Below are 16,762 nucleotides of genomic sequence, written 5' to 3' on the forward strand. Positions count from 1 at the left end.
TAATTTATGAATTACTCTATTATTTTCCATTCTGACATGGTTATATCGGAAAATAATATAATACTTAAGACAGAATGCAAAAGGGAAACCTTTAAAGGAATTCCGTTTTGCATTCCATCATAAAAGAAGTCTATGGGCAGCATAACGGATCCATCCTGGTTTCCATTATGCAGGAGTCCTGTCCTGCATAACAAAAACCAGGACAGATCCCGAACCCAAACTTTGACCTGAAATACTGCGGAACCCGGCGAACCCGAACTTCCACGAGTTCGCTCATCCCTACTTGTTGGGCTAGTTTCACATTTGCGGCACAGCTCTCCTGCAGGCTGTTCCGGCAGAGAACAGCCTGCTGGAGTTCTCCGGGTCCGGCATTGCCATATGATATTGGAGTGCCTGCCGGCCCTATTAACTATAATAGATCCAGCAGAGATCTGGCAGCTATCCGGCAAATATGCCTGGATTTGGCCGTAAAAAGAGTTACATGCAACTGGAGGGCTATGCCACAATAGAAGCCTTAACAGTCTGATCAAAAGATGTCCAAAGCAAGGTTTATAGATAAGTGATAAAATGAGAGCTTAACATTTTCTGGAAGTTCTAGAGCTTCCAGATAACTGGGCTTATTGCTCTTTGTGCCATTCTGCTTTAAATAAGCAGCAACTAGACAAGGTTAGGTTAACATATATAGGAACAGAAAATGGAAAAAATGGGAGCAAAGGATACAGCATATGCCAGATGCCAATGGTGCCCAATGGGCACCATTAACTGTAATGGGGTCTGTTGTATTTCAGTTCTGGTTTTTATCATTCTGCCAGACAAAAATACCTCTATATGCAGTGGTCTAGCACTTTGTCAGAATGTGAACCTAGTCTAAATCAACAGTTTTTTAAAATAAAAATGACTGCAGATCCAGAAAATAGAATCAGGCCACTTGCACTCACAATTACCAGTTTTTTACAATATTGAATATGCAGCTATATTGGTCACCAACAAATCTGATTGTAAAGATGCTGATTAAACCTTCTCATTACCAGGGCAACTGCATTTGGGATCCTAAATGGCCTGTGCAAGTTGGCTGCCATTTTTGGAAACTCCATTTTTGCATCTTTCGTTGGAATAACAAAAGTGGTTCCAATTCTCATCGCATCCACTGCCCTCGTTGGCGGAGGCCTTATATCTTTTCGACTACCTGAGACCCGAGAACTTGTCCTCATGTAGGCATAAACTACTGAGACTCCCTAAAGAAGGACACAGTATATGAAGATGTTCGATTATTGAAGGACCTGTCTAAGACCCGATTCCATTGATTCACTCAGAAATACTCCATCACAGTCCTCACAGCTCAAGCAACTTTCAAAGTAAAAACGTAGCCAATTCAGTTCTGTATTACTTACCGTGTATTCTAACCTTATATATTGTATAAGCGTTTTGTCCAATGAAAAGTCACCTATAGTGGATTTAGAACTTGCAGGAGGTTACAGGTTTAAAATCTATTTTTTGGACACACTAAGGTTCCTTTAGTAATTCTGGAGTTTACCAGTACATAGTTCATTCCCCATAAAACTGTGCTGTGCTATGGGAAATGGGGGGATAACGTGCATAACCGTTTTGAGATATAACACCCGTGATAAGAAATATATAAATGTTGCTCCAAGTTTAGGAGTCGGACCATTGAATTATAAGATAAGAAATCTCTACAAACCACCTATCTATAATTGCTGCTCGGTTGATCCATACAACTTGAGGCATATCAGATGACATATGAGGAATGGAGTTCATAAAGAATGAGGCTCTGTGCCCTAGTCAAACCTAGAGAAATACCGACTAGACCTGAGGGACTACACACTAAACCACTGCTCTTTTTATAGCAGTAGATGGTTTTCTTATGGTATATACACACACGGCAGATTTAATACAGACATTTCTACCACTGTTCCATTCACTTTAATAAGACCTGCAGATTGTCTAGGTAGTGGAAACGTTTTGAATTATTTTACAAAAGGCGTATCATAGGCAATGCATACATTAAAACATTTTAGAACTCTTCACATTTTCACTTTTTCACATTTAATACTATCCATTTTGTTAATTAAATCTACACACTACTTTTGAAATTTCCTAACCAATTATTTCCCAAACAGATCAATTTCCAATCTATTCTCAACCCTATAGTTTTTAGTCCTTTTTTTTTTATTTACAGTCTCACTTATTTCTTGAGTAGATTATGTACATGATTGAAGTTTATACAATCTTAGTCACTAGGGGGTGCCAGATCTGTATGTAAAACAAACTAAGTCTACTTTCACACTTGTGTTTTGGCTTTCCGTTTGTGAGATCCGTTCAGGGCTCTCACAAGCGGTCCAAACGGATCAGTTTGCATTCTAATGCATTCTGAATGGAAAAGGATCTGCTCAAAATGTATCAGTTCAGTCTCTATTCCGCTTTGGAGATGGACACCAAAATGCTGCTTGCAGTGTTTGGCTCAGTTTCATCAAACGGACACCAAAACAGATCGGTCCTGGCACACAATGTAAGTCAATGGGGACGGATCCGTTTTCACTGACACAATCTGGCAGAATAGAAAACTGATCCGTCCTCCATTGACTTTCAGTGGTGTTCAAGATGGATCAGTCTTGGCTATGTTAAAGATAATACAACCGGATCCATTTTGAATGGATGCATATGATTCTATTATCTGAACGGATCAGTCCATGACGGATCAGCACAAAACGCGAGTGTGAAAGTAGCCTAATAAGCATCCCTTACTTAACAGCAATAGCTGAAGAAAATAATATAGATGTTTCAATTCAGTATGATGCAATGTGACATGGCACCATTTCATAGCTAGAAAATGCTGAATGAATATATGGTGGTACCAGAACCAAAAAAAAATTAAGAACAAATCTAGAAGCACAATATAGTAATTTTTTAGCACTGCCAATTGATGTCTCTGTTTTCTCATCGCCAAGGACCAAACATAAGTGTCATTAAATTGCTGGACTAGGAAAGGTTTATTGTATTTCTCTTTTTACTTTTTAAACTTGGGTATGTACATTTTCACCTGTACGTATTCATGTTGTATATGCCCTATTTGTCATTTTAGAGATTTATTGTAATCAGAAAATGAGTGATAAGGCAAAATATGCTATGTGGGTAAGTACCTGGCTCAGTGATAGAAAACAGAGGGTGGTTATTAATGGTACACACTCAGATTGGCAAACTGTCACTAGTGGAGTACCTCAGGGGTCAGTATTGGGCCCTATTCTCTTCAATATATTTATTAATGATCTTGTAGAAGGCTTGCACAGTATATCGCAGATGACACTAAACTGTGTAAAGTAATTAACACTGAAGAGGACAGTATACTGCTACAGAGGGATCTGGATAGACTGGAGGCTTGGGCAGAGAAGTAGCAGATGAAGCTTAACACTGACAAATGTAAGTTTATGCACATGGGAAGGAATAATGCAAGTCACCCGTACATACTAAATGGTAAAACACTGGGTAACACTGACATGGAAAAGGACCTAGGAATTTTAGTGAACAGCAAACTAAGCTGTAGAAACCAGTGTCAGGCAGCTGCTGCCAAGGCCTATAAGATAATGTGCGGCATCAAAAGGGGCATAGATGCCCGTGATGAGAACATAGTCCGACCACTTTACAAATCACTAGTCAGACCACACATGGAGTACTGTGTACAGTTCTGGGCTCCTGTGAACAAGGCAGACATAGCAAAGCTGAAGAAGGTTCAGAGGAGGGCAACTAAAGTAATAACTGGAATGGGGGAACTACAGTACCCTGAAAGATTATAAAAATTAGGGTAATTCACTTTAGAAAAAAGACGACTGAGGGAAGATCTAATAACTATGTATAAATATATCAGGTGTCAGTACAGAGATCTCTCCCATCATCTATTTATCCCCAGGACTGTGACTGTGACGAAGGGACATCCTCTGCGTCTGGAGGAAAAATGGTTTGTACACAAACATAGAAGAGAATTCTTTACGGTAAGAGCAGTGAGACTATGGAACTCTCTGCCTGAGGAGGTGGTGATGGTGAGTTCACTAAAAGAGATCAAGAGGGGCCGGGATGTGTTTCTGGAGTGTAATAATATTACAGGATATGGCTACTAGAGAGGGGTCGTTGGTGCAGGGAGTTATTCTGATTGCCTGATTGAAGTCGAGAAGGAATTTTTTTCCCCTTAAGTGGGGAAAAATTGGCTTCTACCTCACAGTTTTTTTTTGCCTTCCTCTGGATCAACTTGCAGGATAACAGGCTGAACTGGATGGACAAATGTATTTTTCGGCCTTATAAACTATGTTACTAATTAGAAGGCAGTACAAGTGTCACTCAAGACCATGTCTACCAGTGACCTGCTCACAGACATTTCCAGGTATTAGGCTTTGATGCACGTTATTATGACCATCTAATATCCAGAGTAACCTCTGTGTACAGCACAGACAGCAGCTGGACGGACTGGGAGTAACTCAGTAAGGTCCTGGTAGTTTGTCACAGGTATGTGGATCCATACTGACTGCAGTTCATCCCACAGTTGCTGGAGGGTAAGTGGGGAACAGTCTGATGAGGTGGTCCCACAGATGCTCAGTTGGGTTCAAGTCTGGGGAATTAAGGGCCAAGGTAGTATTCGGATGTCTTGGTCATGCTTTTCCAATCAATGTTGGACATGTCTAGCTGTGTGACATGCAAAGATGAAGAAGGTCACGGCACTCCAGAAGCAAATTCAATGTGTTTTAATCCACCAAATGTACAGCAGCAACGTTTCGACAACAGTCTTTTTCAAGCTACATACCAAGGTACATACAAGGTATGTAGCTTGAAAAAGACTGTTGTCGAAACGTTGCTGCTGTACATTTGGTGGATTAAAACACATTGAATTTGCTTCTGGAGTGCCGTGACCTTCTTCATCTTTGCTGGTATATTGGGGGTCTCTGAGGCCGAGACCTGACGCCACGAGCACCGCCGCAGAGTCTCTTGAATGTTTTCAAGTAAGTGGTGCTGTCCTATTAGACATTTTTTGTAGCTGTGTGACATGTCACATTGTATTGCTTAAAGATCCTATCTTCCCTAAAGAAGACAATCAGCATGTATGGTGTATGTGATCTTCAAGGATGCATTCACACCCATATGGCTGAGTAGGCCCAGAGAATGCTATGAAAACATTTCCCAGACCATAACACTGCCACCACCAGCCTGTGTTCTTCCTGCAATGTATGCAAAGTTCTTGTTCTCTGATGTTTTTCACCTGACACACCAACGTCCATCTATTCAATGAAGCAGAAAATGTTACTCAGCGCAGCCTTTTCTCCCAATGAAACTTCATTAGAAGAGGTGCAGCTACCTTCTATCTTATTCAGAGCTCCATATGCAGTAGGTTTCTCAGAACTGTTGTTTTAGACACACATCTGGCAGCCCCTGGTTCATTTTGACAGTGAGCTACTCGACTGTAGAGTGTTGGTCAACCCTCGCGAACCTTCGTAGATGATATTCACCTCTCCCATCAGTGGCACATGGTGCGTTACAGTTTCTATCTTGCTTATTCACTGTGGTCCCATTTGTCCACTCACGATACACTTTCACCAAAGCAGCATGTAAACTATTCCCAAACTGCACAGTTTCAGAAATACTGACACCCTTGGCACAAAAGCCAATGATCATCCTTTTTTGCAACACCTTATATACCTATCAAGCCAGCTTACAACATGTGACTTCCTTCATAAACTACGCACTGCCGACGTGGAAGATAGGTAGTAGTCATAATGTGATTCAACTGTGTAGTATCCAATAATATAAGAATAAGGTAGCATCATAACTACTTCTAGAACAAAAGCAATGTAGCTATAAAATACCATAAACGTGGCCTATATTTACACTAGCATCATGGCTTCCATTCATAGTGGAGCCATGAGAGCTATGACTTTTCTATTTTTAATATAATAATGGGATCAGGTTTCCTTTGGGGTTGTCCAATCTTGGACATTGGGGGCATATTGCTTGGATATGAACCTAATGTCTAATGGCCTTGGGTCCACCTCTGGGACCTGCACCTATCCTTGGAACGGAGCCCGAAAAGTGACGTAGGACACACCGCTCATACACAGCAGCCCTCTATTAATTTCCATGGAAGTGGCAAAAATAGTCAAGCGGTGCCTCAGCTATATCTGTAAGCCCCATAAAAGGGAATGGAGCAGTGGCTGCACTTGCATGGTGCGCTTCCTATTAATTTCTATGGGACTTCTGAAAATAGCCGTGTTCGCTGCTTGTCTATTTTCAACACTCCCTTACAAATAAATGGAGGGCGGCAGCGTATGCGCAGTGCACTCTCTGTCACTTTGTGGGCTCCATTCTAAGGATATCAGTCCTAGCAATATGCCCCCAATGTCTAAGATGGGACGACCCCTTTATGGGTCAGGTATTTTTAATGGCAAGGATAGCCCTACAGATTGTTCATTTGGTTTATAAGGTAAATCCTAGGGAGCTTATTTGGGCCATTTTGCAATGTATTAATTAAACAACCTTTCTCCATAGATGCAGGATGCAGAACAAAAATGTATCTAAAAAGTTGGGGAAAATTCCCAAAAGGAAGCTATATAGGCGTTGATGTATATGGAAATGGTGTCATGTCTTTATATGACCTTTACAATCATTCAGCACCTTCTGATTTTTCTGAATTTGCTCTCATGTTCAAACTGAATGGCACCATCTGCATGATAATGGTGTATATAGTTCTGAGTAGCAACATTGGGAAATGAATATAACAATTTATTATATATAATATATTACTATATCAAAGAAAACAGAATTTAACAACACTCTCATAGCACAAAATGCAAAGGTTATTTCTAAACTAATACCCCATTTTGATATGATAAAGAACTCTGAGGTTCTTAGCAAATATATTTTGATCACAACACATCTGTGCTCACTTACCATGGCAAGGTGAAGGCAGGAGCCTACTGTATCCAATACCCATCTATATACCAGTGGGAGCAGTCCCTGCACATATAGTGTGTTACTACTTGTTACCTCTGTGTGCATTTAAGCATCAACTCAACTATATGTATCACCTAATTGAAAGCAACTGGTGGGATATGCAGGATCATAGGGGTGCATTTAGGCTTGGAGGTGGCCACATCTCTAAGGCCGAGTTCACACGAACGTGTGTGACCCGTGCCTGTGCTGCGGCCCGCAAATAGCGGGCCGCAATGCACGATCGCCGGCCGTAGGTCAGCCGCATCGGATCGCTGACCCATTCACTTTAATGGGTCCGCGATCCGGCCGTTCCGCTAAAAGATAGGACTTGTTCTATCTTTTAGCGGAACGGAAGTACGGGACGTAACCCCACGGAGGCACTCCGTAGTGCTTCCGAGGGGTCCCGTCCCGTGCGGCCGTTCCGCGATTCCGGATTTGCGGACCCATTGAAGTGAATGGGTCCGCATCCGTGATGCGGAATTCACACGGAACTGTGGCCGTGTATTGCGGCCCGCGATTTGCGGGCCGCAATACGGCCACAGATCACACACGTTCGTGTGAACTTAGCCTAAGTGTGTATTGCAAAGACAAAAAACACACAAAAAAAGGATAAAAACATCCTGCATGATATGATAGATAAATAAATACGCGGATGTACATGGCCATGACTAAAAAAGAAACAGAATATAATAGCACTAAATACAAAGGTTATATATAAACTAACACCCGATTTTGATATGATAAATAATTCTCAGTTTTTTGTCTTTATATTACTATATCGCTATAAATACTTTCATAATTTTAAATAAAGCTTTGATTCAGTTAATAGGGTTGTCGAGCAGGACAACATTTTTCAAACAGGGCTTAGAGTAGGTAAAAAAATTTAAAATAATCTATACTCCTCATTACTGATCCCCTGTTCCCATTCTTACCGGGTTCCCACTGGTCTCTACTCCCTGGTCCCGTCCCGACAAGAAATGTTTGGAAATGCCCTCTAAGCCAATCCCTGGCCACAGGGGTGATCCACCTCAGCCAGTGGCTTAGCATTCATCTCCTGGTGTTTCCTGTGTGTAGAGACAGTGTACAGATAGGACCAGCAAGTAGAAACCAGTGAGGATTCTGGGTTCAGTGATTTATTTTTGAAAGTCCCATAGAAATAAATGGAAAGTGCACCACGCAAGCACGGCCACTTCCATGCGCTGCTGCTCCCTGCTCACTTCAGGGGTCCCGTTCTGGCTGACAATTGGTGGCATATTCTAGTGATATACCACCAATGTCTAAGATGAGACAACCTTTTAAGCCTTTCATTTGCATTAGGCCTCATGCACACAACCGTATTTTCGGTCTGCATCCAATCCGTATTTTTGGTGGATCGAATGCAGACCCATTCATTTCTACGGGGCCGCAAAAAATGCAGACAGCACACAGATCTAATTGTGTAATTCTAGAACATGTCCTATTCTTGTTCATTTGGTTGGCAAGAATAGGAATTTCTACAATGGGGGCCCGAAAAGTGTGGGATGCACACAGACCGCATTCGTATTCTGCGGATCCGTGATTTACAGATGGCAAAATGGATACAGTTGTGTGCAGGAGGCCCACAGGAAAGGTTGGCATGGTACCATTTTCTGTGCAATAATGTGCAACTAGTGAGAATTGCTCTTGAGAGTTACGCAGAACTGTAATAGGACACCCATAGAAATCCATGGGCCTACTTTTTTAAGGATGCATAAGGTGATTTTTTCTGAGAGAAAGAAAAAAAATGTGCCATGTTCTATCTTATTATTACAGAGGTATTGTGCCCTAGAAGGAGGTACTTTACCATAAGGTGGCACAAGAATTGCTTCTAGCTCAGTAATAATGAAGAGCAGGGGATATGTTTGCTGCTCTGCCGTAAAGGGGTTGTCTAGTATTGGACATCCATAGGGGTTTTTCCAGAATCAGAACCCCTCCTGCCCATGGTTGTCTCTAGTGTTACATTTCATCTTCACAGGACTGAAATAAGCTAAGAAACAATGCCACATACAACCTGGGGACAGGCTTAGTGCTGTGTTTGGATGAACTAATATTGGACAACCCCTTGACCGAACTTAAAGAATGTTTTTTGTTTATAGATAATTGCTGACATGACGACATACGGGTTCAATCTGACATGCTGAAATAGGTATGAAAACTTGCAAACATGGGGGATTTTATTTTTCAGTTTCAGTGGGTGCTGCACCACCTAATGGGGAACCCTCACAATGCTCTGGTTTACCTTCAGTGCATGCAACTGACTTGTGGGGGGGCTAATTAACCTTCTGATTATAGAAGTTAACGAGATACACCTCTGTGACAGATTCTTTTTAACAAAGCCACCCTTCGGCTGCTGCTTGACCACGTAAAAGGCATAATACAGTAGTCAGTTAGTCAGTAAGCTGCTTGTTCTGTGACTGTGTGATTTCTCAAAATTTGCAATCAGTTTGACCAAAATACTGGATATTTATCAATATTACCTGCAATGTGTGTTACTAGAGATGTATGTGACTCCAGATGTTTCATGTCATGTTGTAAATATAACTCCATCGAGCGCCGGGTAGGCCGGCAGTAGCTCGTCTGCCCGGGGGGGGAGGGGCACACAGTTGAACATAGGTCTACCTACCATTTTTTTTTTCCATTCAGACCATACGGGTGAGGACTACTGTATTTATAGCTGTGTTTTATTTATTGATATCATTTATTTATTTGTGAAATAGATTATTCCATTTTTGATTGTTTAATTAATTGTTTTGTCATCGCAAATTCAGCTTTTAATATGGATTCATGTTCATGTATGGACTGTGCTCATTAAAGTCTAAAATGATATATGCTACTGTCTTTGGTCATTTTCTTTGTATCCTGACATTTACATTGTGATATACAGACTGGTAAGGTCCATTGTATTTCACATTGTTTTATCTGGCACAATCGGCCTGAAATAACTCATTGAAATGATTTGCGCCCTCCATATGTAGCAAATGCAGGTTTACTACTAATTGCAACCACCCAATACCCTTGCTCCTCTACAGTACAGGAGTGATCTACAGAGCTTACCACGTCCACATAGCGAGTTGTCTTGGCCAATCACAAAGGCGGAAAATTGTTATTACATTGTACCTCCGAACTAGGCGATGAAAAAACAGGGCATTTCCTCATGGGCCCCTAAAGAGGATGCTCCAGAAATCTTGACACCAGGAGCAGCATGAAATTTCAATTGACCCCTTCCCTACCTTGAACCACCTGGGAGTTTGAAATTACAAGAAACATTGGCTCCATGTCTTTGTTTGAATTTTAATATCCAGATCCGTTTAAAATGAAAATTAACTTTTCACAAAACATGTGACATATTCTTTCAGTATCCACTTGTACTTACAATCTGTTGCTAAGAAAAATGTAAAACAATTTTATATGTCATGTGACACATATTGGCATAATGCGCAGAGGTGAACACATGCTTAGTTTTGCCCCTCTCTCTCTGCTTCTTTCATGATATGGTGAACTGGCTGGGTGCAAAGTTGTCTCCACTTCTCAGAAGAGATGCTGAGCGCATATAGTAGCACCACCTCACTTGCTCAGTATCTCCTCTAAAAAGCAGAGAAGACCCGGCAGCTGCAGAAGCACAGCTAACTACACCAGGGATAACACTTGGGGCAAGACTGAGCATGTCCACCTGACAATGAGACGACTCAGAAAAGCTAAAAGTACAATATCTGAAAGAAGCTTTTATTAGTGTTACATATAGCAATAGCACTTATACCTAATGGCAATGTATGGACACAAATGGTTAGTTAACAGGCAGACTTAAGTTGCCAGAGTGATGGACTATGCCCATCCCCTGGTTAGTAAGAGAGAGTTAGCTGTGAGAAACTACAAGCAAAATATGTGTGTGAGAGCTCCTGCAAAGTAGGCCCACAGAGAAGCCTCATCCAGGAGATACTACTGCTCAGACTGAAGACTGAATAGCTGCTAGAAAGCTATTTATCTGATAGAATACCCCTGAAGGTAAGAGAACATACAATCATAGAATGCCTACAACCACCAAGGCCATGCACTGGATTCAGACAGTAAGGTACTGCTCGTTTATGGCATTAAAGACTTTACTGTTGTGGAAAGAGTTGATTGCCTCCAGCACCCACCACACACCCACCACACCTTGAGATGGGCTGGCCACCTGGATCTTCAGTAAGATCTGCACCTCCTCAGCCCGGAGATTGTAGAAGAAGTTAACAAGTAAAGAATAGCATGCCTGTAGTTATCTTGTAAAGATTGCAAAGTGTTTAGAGAGTGTTCAGGGACTACTACCATCCTCGCTACCGCTGCCCATACACAGCCTTTGGGGAAAAGTAAGTTTGGTGATATACTTCAGAACTGTACCAATTGCTGCTCTCTGTGCTGCAACTCTCATTATTTATTATAATTAAACTGGGCCTGATTATTGTCTCCATCATCTGCCGGCCCCTGCTGCTGTATGCTTCTCTTGCACCCAACCAGATGTTCACCATCAAGGGTGCCCCAACTACCACCAGGCAGGAGCCCCAAATGGTCGGGGAGTGCCTCAAAGGAAGAAAATTTTGCGCCCTCTATTAACTGTGCACAGCCGGGGAAGGCCAGAGTGAAAATTGCAGCCATGTACTGTGAGTAATTCTACTGCCATTATAGCCACTCCACCCCTCTGATCCTCCTCTCCTCTCTTGCAGGCACTGCACTTGTAGGTCATTGTTATTATTTTAACATAGTATTCATTGGGCAATGGGTAGGCAGTGAAGGGATTGGCAAAGGGGAGAAGCAGAGGTGAAAGGTATTTTCCTGCGTATAAGACTACTTTTTAACACATGAAATCTTCTCAAAAGTCGGGGGTCGTCTTATACGCCGGGTGTCATCTTATATGCTGGTATACGGCGTGCTGAAACTTACTTCCTAGCTGGACTGGAGAAGTTGTCCTTCTCCAGCTTCAGGCACAGGCGCCCTCTAGCTGAGCCACCGTGCGCTGCATCCCGGCCAGCCGCTCCTGAAGCAGCCCCCTCTCCCTGCTCTCCGTGGTTTTCTCATGCCGGCAGTATCACATGGCGTACTACCACTCAGATCGTCTTGAAGACGGGGGGGGGGGGGGGGGGGGGGGGCTGGGCAGGCAGGGAGAGCTGACCCACCCAATCCAAGCAGGATTTGTATGCAGTGTGCACAGAAAATACCGGTATATCGCTTGCCGTGATTGGCTGGTTGTTGTATACTGGGTTAGATTGGCGATTCTGAGGGAAGGCAGGGGGAAGCAGGAGCATCTGCACTTCAGCCAATTCTAATGTTGGAACGGCGGCTCTCTAATGAAGTTTGGTGTGCATCTTATCTGTGGTGAAAAAACAGAGTCTATCTGGGGAGCAGATACATGAGGTGGTGAATACAGTACAGCACCAGTATTTGTACCAGTACATACAGTACAGTATACAAATGGCTAACAGTCAAGACCCCATCATGGCTCTACCAGCAAGAAGAAAGAAATATGAAGCCAGTTTCAAACTTAAAGGGAACCTGTCACCGGGATTTTGGGTATAGAGCTGAGGACATGGGTTGCTAGATGGCCGCTAGCACATCTGCAATATCCAGTCCCCATAGCTCTGTGTGCTTTTATTGTGTATAAAAACCGATTTGATACATATGCAAATTAACCTGAGAGGAGTCAGAGCTTGAAAATATGACTCTTCTCTGGTCACACAAGTAAGATATGACTCTTTTATGTTAATTTGAATATGTATCAAATAGTTTTTTTTACACAATAAAAGCACACAGAGCTATAGGGACTGGGTATTGCGGATGTGCTAGCGGCCATCTAGCAACCCATGTCCTCAGCGCTATACCCAAAATCCTGGTGACAGGTTCCCTTCAAAGTTGTAAACTGCGCTGCTGCAATACAATATGGAGCAACAGAAAAGATGGTTCGGGACTAGTGTTGAGCGAACAGTTCGAGCATAGTTCGGGTCCGTACCGAATTTTGGGGTGTTCGTGACACGGACCCGAACCCGAACTTTTTCGTAAAAGTTCGGGTTCGGGTTCGTCGTTCGGCATGTATTTTGGCGCATTTTGAAAGGCTGCAAAGCAGCCAATCAACATGCATCATACTACTTGCCCTAAGATGCCATCGCAGCCATGCCTACTATTGGCAAGGCTGTGATTGGCCAAGTGCAGCATGTGACTCAGCCTCTTTATAAGCTTGTGCGCACGTCGGGACGTGCTCACTCCCGATGTGAATAGAACAGGGATAGACGCAGCTGATGCTAGGGCGAGAATAGGCAGGGATAATTGAATAACTGGAAGCAAATTTCTCTCCTCCACCTGTGATTCATCTGAACAACTGCAGCTGAGCTGCTTTTTTGATAGGGATTGGCTATTTTTAGAGTGGCCAGAGTGATTTTTCCATCCACATGTACCTGGGCTGACCGCCGGCCGCCATTTTGCGACTTGTAGTGCTGCAGCAGAAGCTGCCACAGTGTGCATTCCAAAGCTCCAAACAAGTCAGACATCTACACCTGGGATTCAGACCAATAGCGATTTAGCAGCACAGTCCAAGGTTATTTTTTTTAAAGGTTGTGCAGACCATTTTGTGGCACATGTTACTGGGCTGATAGGCGGCGGCCATCTTGGGACTAGTGCTGCAGCACAATCTATCCCAACGTCCATTAATCACTTGTAATAGTGGTCTGTGCCATAGAAATCCTACATCAGGGACTTGGGTGTGCTTGTGTCACCCCTACTAATACCAGTCCACCTGTAATCCATACAGTGAAAAGCCATAAAGTATTCCAGTGAGGGAATTTTTTTAAAAAAAAGGCCAAGTTAGTTTATCTGGCGTTCAATATACTAGATACAGTTAGGCCTGCGTTTCATACATCTGGAATTAGCAAACTAATGTGCTGGGGTTGGGAAAACATATATGTACCCATACTAGAATCTGTCAAAGAAAGCGGTACTCACATATAACAGTCATTCCATCTGTAATCCATACAGTCAAAAGACTGAAAGTATTCCAGTGAGGGGATTTTTATTTTATTTAAAAAAGGCCAAGTTAGTTTATCTGGCGTTCAATATACTAGATACAGTTAGGCCTGCGTTTCATACATCTGGAATTAGCAAACTAATGTGCTGGGGTTGGGAAAACATATATGTACCCATACTAGAATCTGTCAAAGAAAGCGGTACTCACATATAACAGTCATTCCATCTGTAATCCATACAGTCAAAAGACTGAAAGTATTCCAGTGAGGGGATTTTTTTTATTTAAAAAAGGCCAAGTTAGTTTATCTGGCGTTCAATATACTAGATACAGTTAGGCCTGCGTTTCATACATCTGGAATTAGCAAGACTACTTTTTAACACATGAAATCTTCTCAAAAGTCGGGGGTCGTCTTATACGCCGGGTGTCATCTTATATGCTGGTATACGGCGTGCTGAAACTTACTTCCTAGCTGGACTGGAGAAGTTGTCCTTCTCCAGCTTCAGGCACAGGCGCCCTCTAGCTGAGCCACCGTGCGCTGCATCCCGGCCAGCCGCTCCTGAAGCAGCCCCCTCTCCCTGCTCTCCGTGGTTTTCTCATGCCGGCAGTATCACATGGCGTACTACCACTCAGATCGTCTTGAAGACGGGGGGGGGGGGGGGGGGGGGGCTGGGCAGGCAGGGAGAGCTGACCCACCCAATCCAAGCAGGATTTGTATGCAGTGTGCACAGAAAATACCGGTATATCGCTTGCCGTGATTGGCTGGTTGTTGTATACTGGGTTAGATTGGCGATTCTGAGGGAAGGCAGGGGGAAGCAGGAGCATCTGCACTTCAGCCAATTCTAATGTTGGAACGGCGGCTCTCTAATGAAGTTTGGTGTGCATCTTATCTGTGGTGAAAAAACAGAGTCTATCTGGGGAGCAGATACATGAGGTGGTGAATACAGTACAGCACCAGTATTTGTACCAGTACATACAGTACAGCACCAGTACATACAGTACAGTATACAAATGGCTAACAGTCAAGACCCCATCATGGCTCTACCAGCAAGAAGAAAGAAATATGAAGCCAGTTTCAAACTTAAAGGGAACCTGTCACCGGGATTTTGGGTATAGAGCTGAGGACATGGGTTGCTAGATGGCCGCTAGCACATCTGCAATATCCAGTCCCCATAGCTCTGTGTGCTTTTATTGTGTATAAAAACCGATTTGATACATATGCAAATTAACCTGAGAGGAGTCAGAGCTTGAAAATATGACTCTTCTCTGGTCACACAAGTAAGATATGACTCTTTTATGTTAATTTGAATATGTATCAAATAGTTTTTTTTACACAATAAAAGCACACAGAGCTATAGGGACTGGGTATTGCGGATGTGCTAGCGGCCATCTAGCAACCCATGTCCTCAGCGCTATACCCAAAATCCTGGTGACAGGTTCCCTTCAAAGTTGTAAACTGCGCTGCTGCAATACAATATGGAGCAACAGAAAAGATGGTTCGGGACTAGTGTTGAGCGAACAGTTCGAGCATAGTTCGGGTCCGTACCGAATTTTGGGGTGTTCGTGACACGGACCCGAACCCGAACTTTTTCGTAAAAGTTCGGGTTCGGGTTCGTCGTTCGGCATGTATTTTGGCGCATTTTGAAAGGCTGCAAAGCAGCCAATCAACATGCATCATACTACTTGCCCTAAGATGCCATCGCAGCCATGCCTACTATTGGCAAGGCTGTGATTGGCCAAGTGCAGCATGTGACTCAGCCTCTTTATAAGCTTGTGCGCACGTCGGGACGTGCTCACTCCCGATGTGAATAGAACAGGGATAGACGCAGCTGATGCTAGGGCGAGAATAGGCAGGGATAATTGAATAACTGGAAGCAAATTTCTCTCCTCCACCTGTGATTCATCTGAACAACTGCAGCTGAGCTGCTTTTTTGATAGGGATTGGCTATTTTTAGAGTGGCCAGAGTGATTTTTCCATCCACATGTACCTGGGCTGACCGCCGGCCGCCATTTTGCGACTTGTAGTGCTGCAGCAGAAGCTGCCACAGTGTGCATTCCAAAGCTCCAAACAAGTCAGACATCTACACCTGGGATTCAGACCAATAGCGATTTAGCAGCACAGTCCAAGGCTATTTTTTTTAAAGGTTGTGCAGACCATTTTGTGGCACATGTTACTGGGCTGATAGGCGGCGGCCATCTTGGGACTAGTGCTGCAGCACAATCTATCCCAACGTCCATTAATCACTTGTAATAGTGGTCTGTGCCATAGAAATCCTACATCAGGGACTTGGGTGTGCTTGTGTCACCCCTACTAATACCAGTCCACCTGTAATCCATACAGTGAAAAGCCATAAAGTATTCCAGTGAGGGAATTTTTTTAAAAAAAAGGCCAAGTTAGTTTATCTGGCGTTCAATATACTAGATACAGTTAGGCCTGCGTTTCATACATCTGGAATTAGCAAACTAATGTGCTGGGGTTGGGAAAACATATATGTACCCATACTAGAATCTGTCAAAGAAAGCGGTACTCACATATAACAGTCATTCCATCTGTAATCCATACAGTCAAAAGACTGAAAGTATTCCAGTGAGGGGATTTTTATTTTATTTAAAAAAGGCCAAGTTAGTTTATCTGGCGTTCAATATACTAGATACAGTTAGGCCTGCGTTTCATACATCTGGAATTAGCAAACTAATGTGCTGGGGTTGGGAAAACATATATGTACCCATACTAGAATCTGTCAAAGAAAGCGGTACTCACATATAACAGTCATT

General features: G+C 43.0%; 1 protein-coding gene across 3 annotated transcripts in view; it reads left to right on the forward strand.

The window, feature by feature from the left end:
- SV2B (synaptic vesicle glycoprotein 2B) overlaps positions 1-1,286 on the forward strand; it is a 43,922-nt gene extending 42,636 nt beyond the window's left edge. For all 3 annotated transcript variants that reach the window (XM_040414189.1, XM_040414191.1, XM_040414190.1), the window contains one exon: positions 1,032-1,286. In XM_040414189.1, coding sequence (XP_040270123.1) covers positions 1,032-1,215 — 184 coding nt within the window. In that variant the 3' untranslated portion in view covers positions 1,216-1,286. The remainder of the gene's footprint in view (positions 1-1,031) is intronic.
- The last annotated feature ends 15,476 nt before the right edge of the window (positions 1,287-16,762 follow it).

The sequence above is a fragment of the Bufo bufo genome, chromosome 1 (assembly GCF_905171765.1).
Source record: "Bufo bufo chromosome 1, aBufBuf1.1, whole genome shotgun sequence".
Classification (NCBI taxonomy): Eukaryota; Metazoa; Chordata; class Amphibia; order Anura; family Bufonidae; genus Bufo; species Bufo bufo.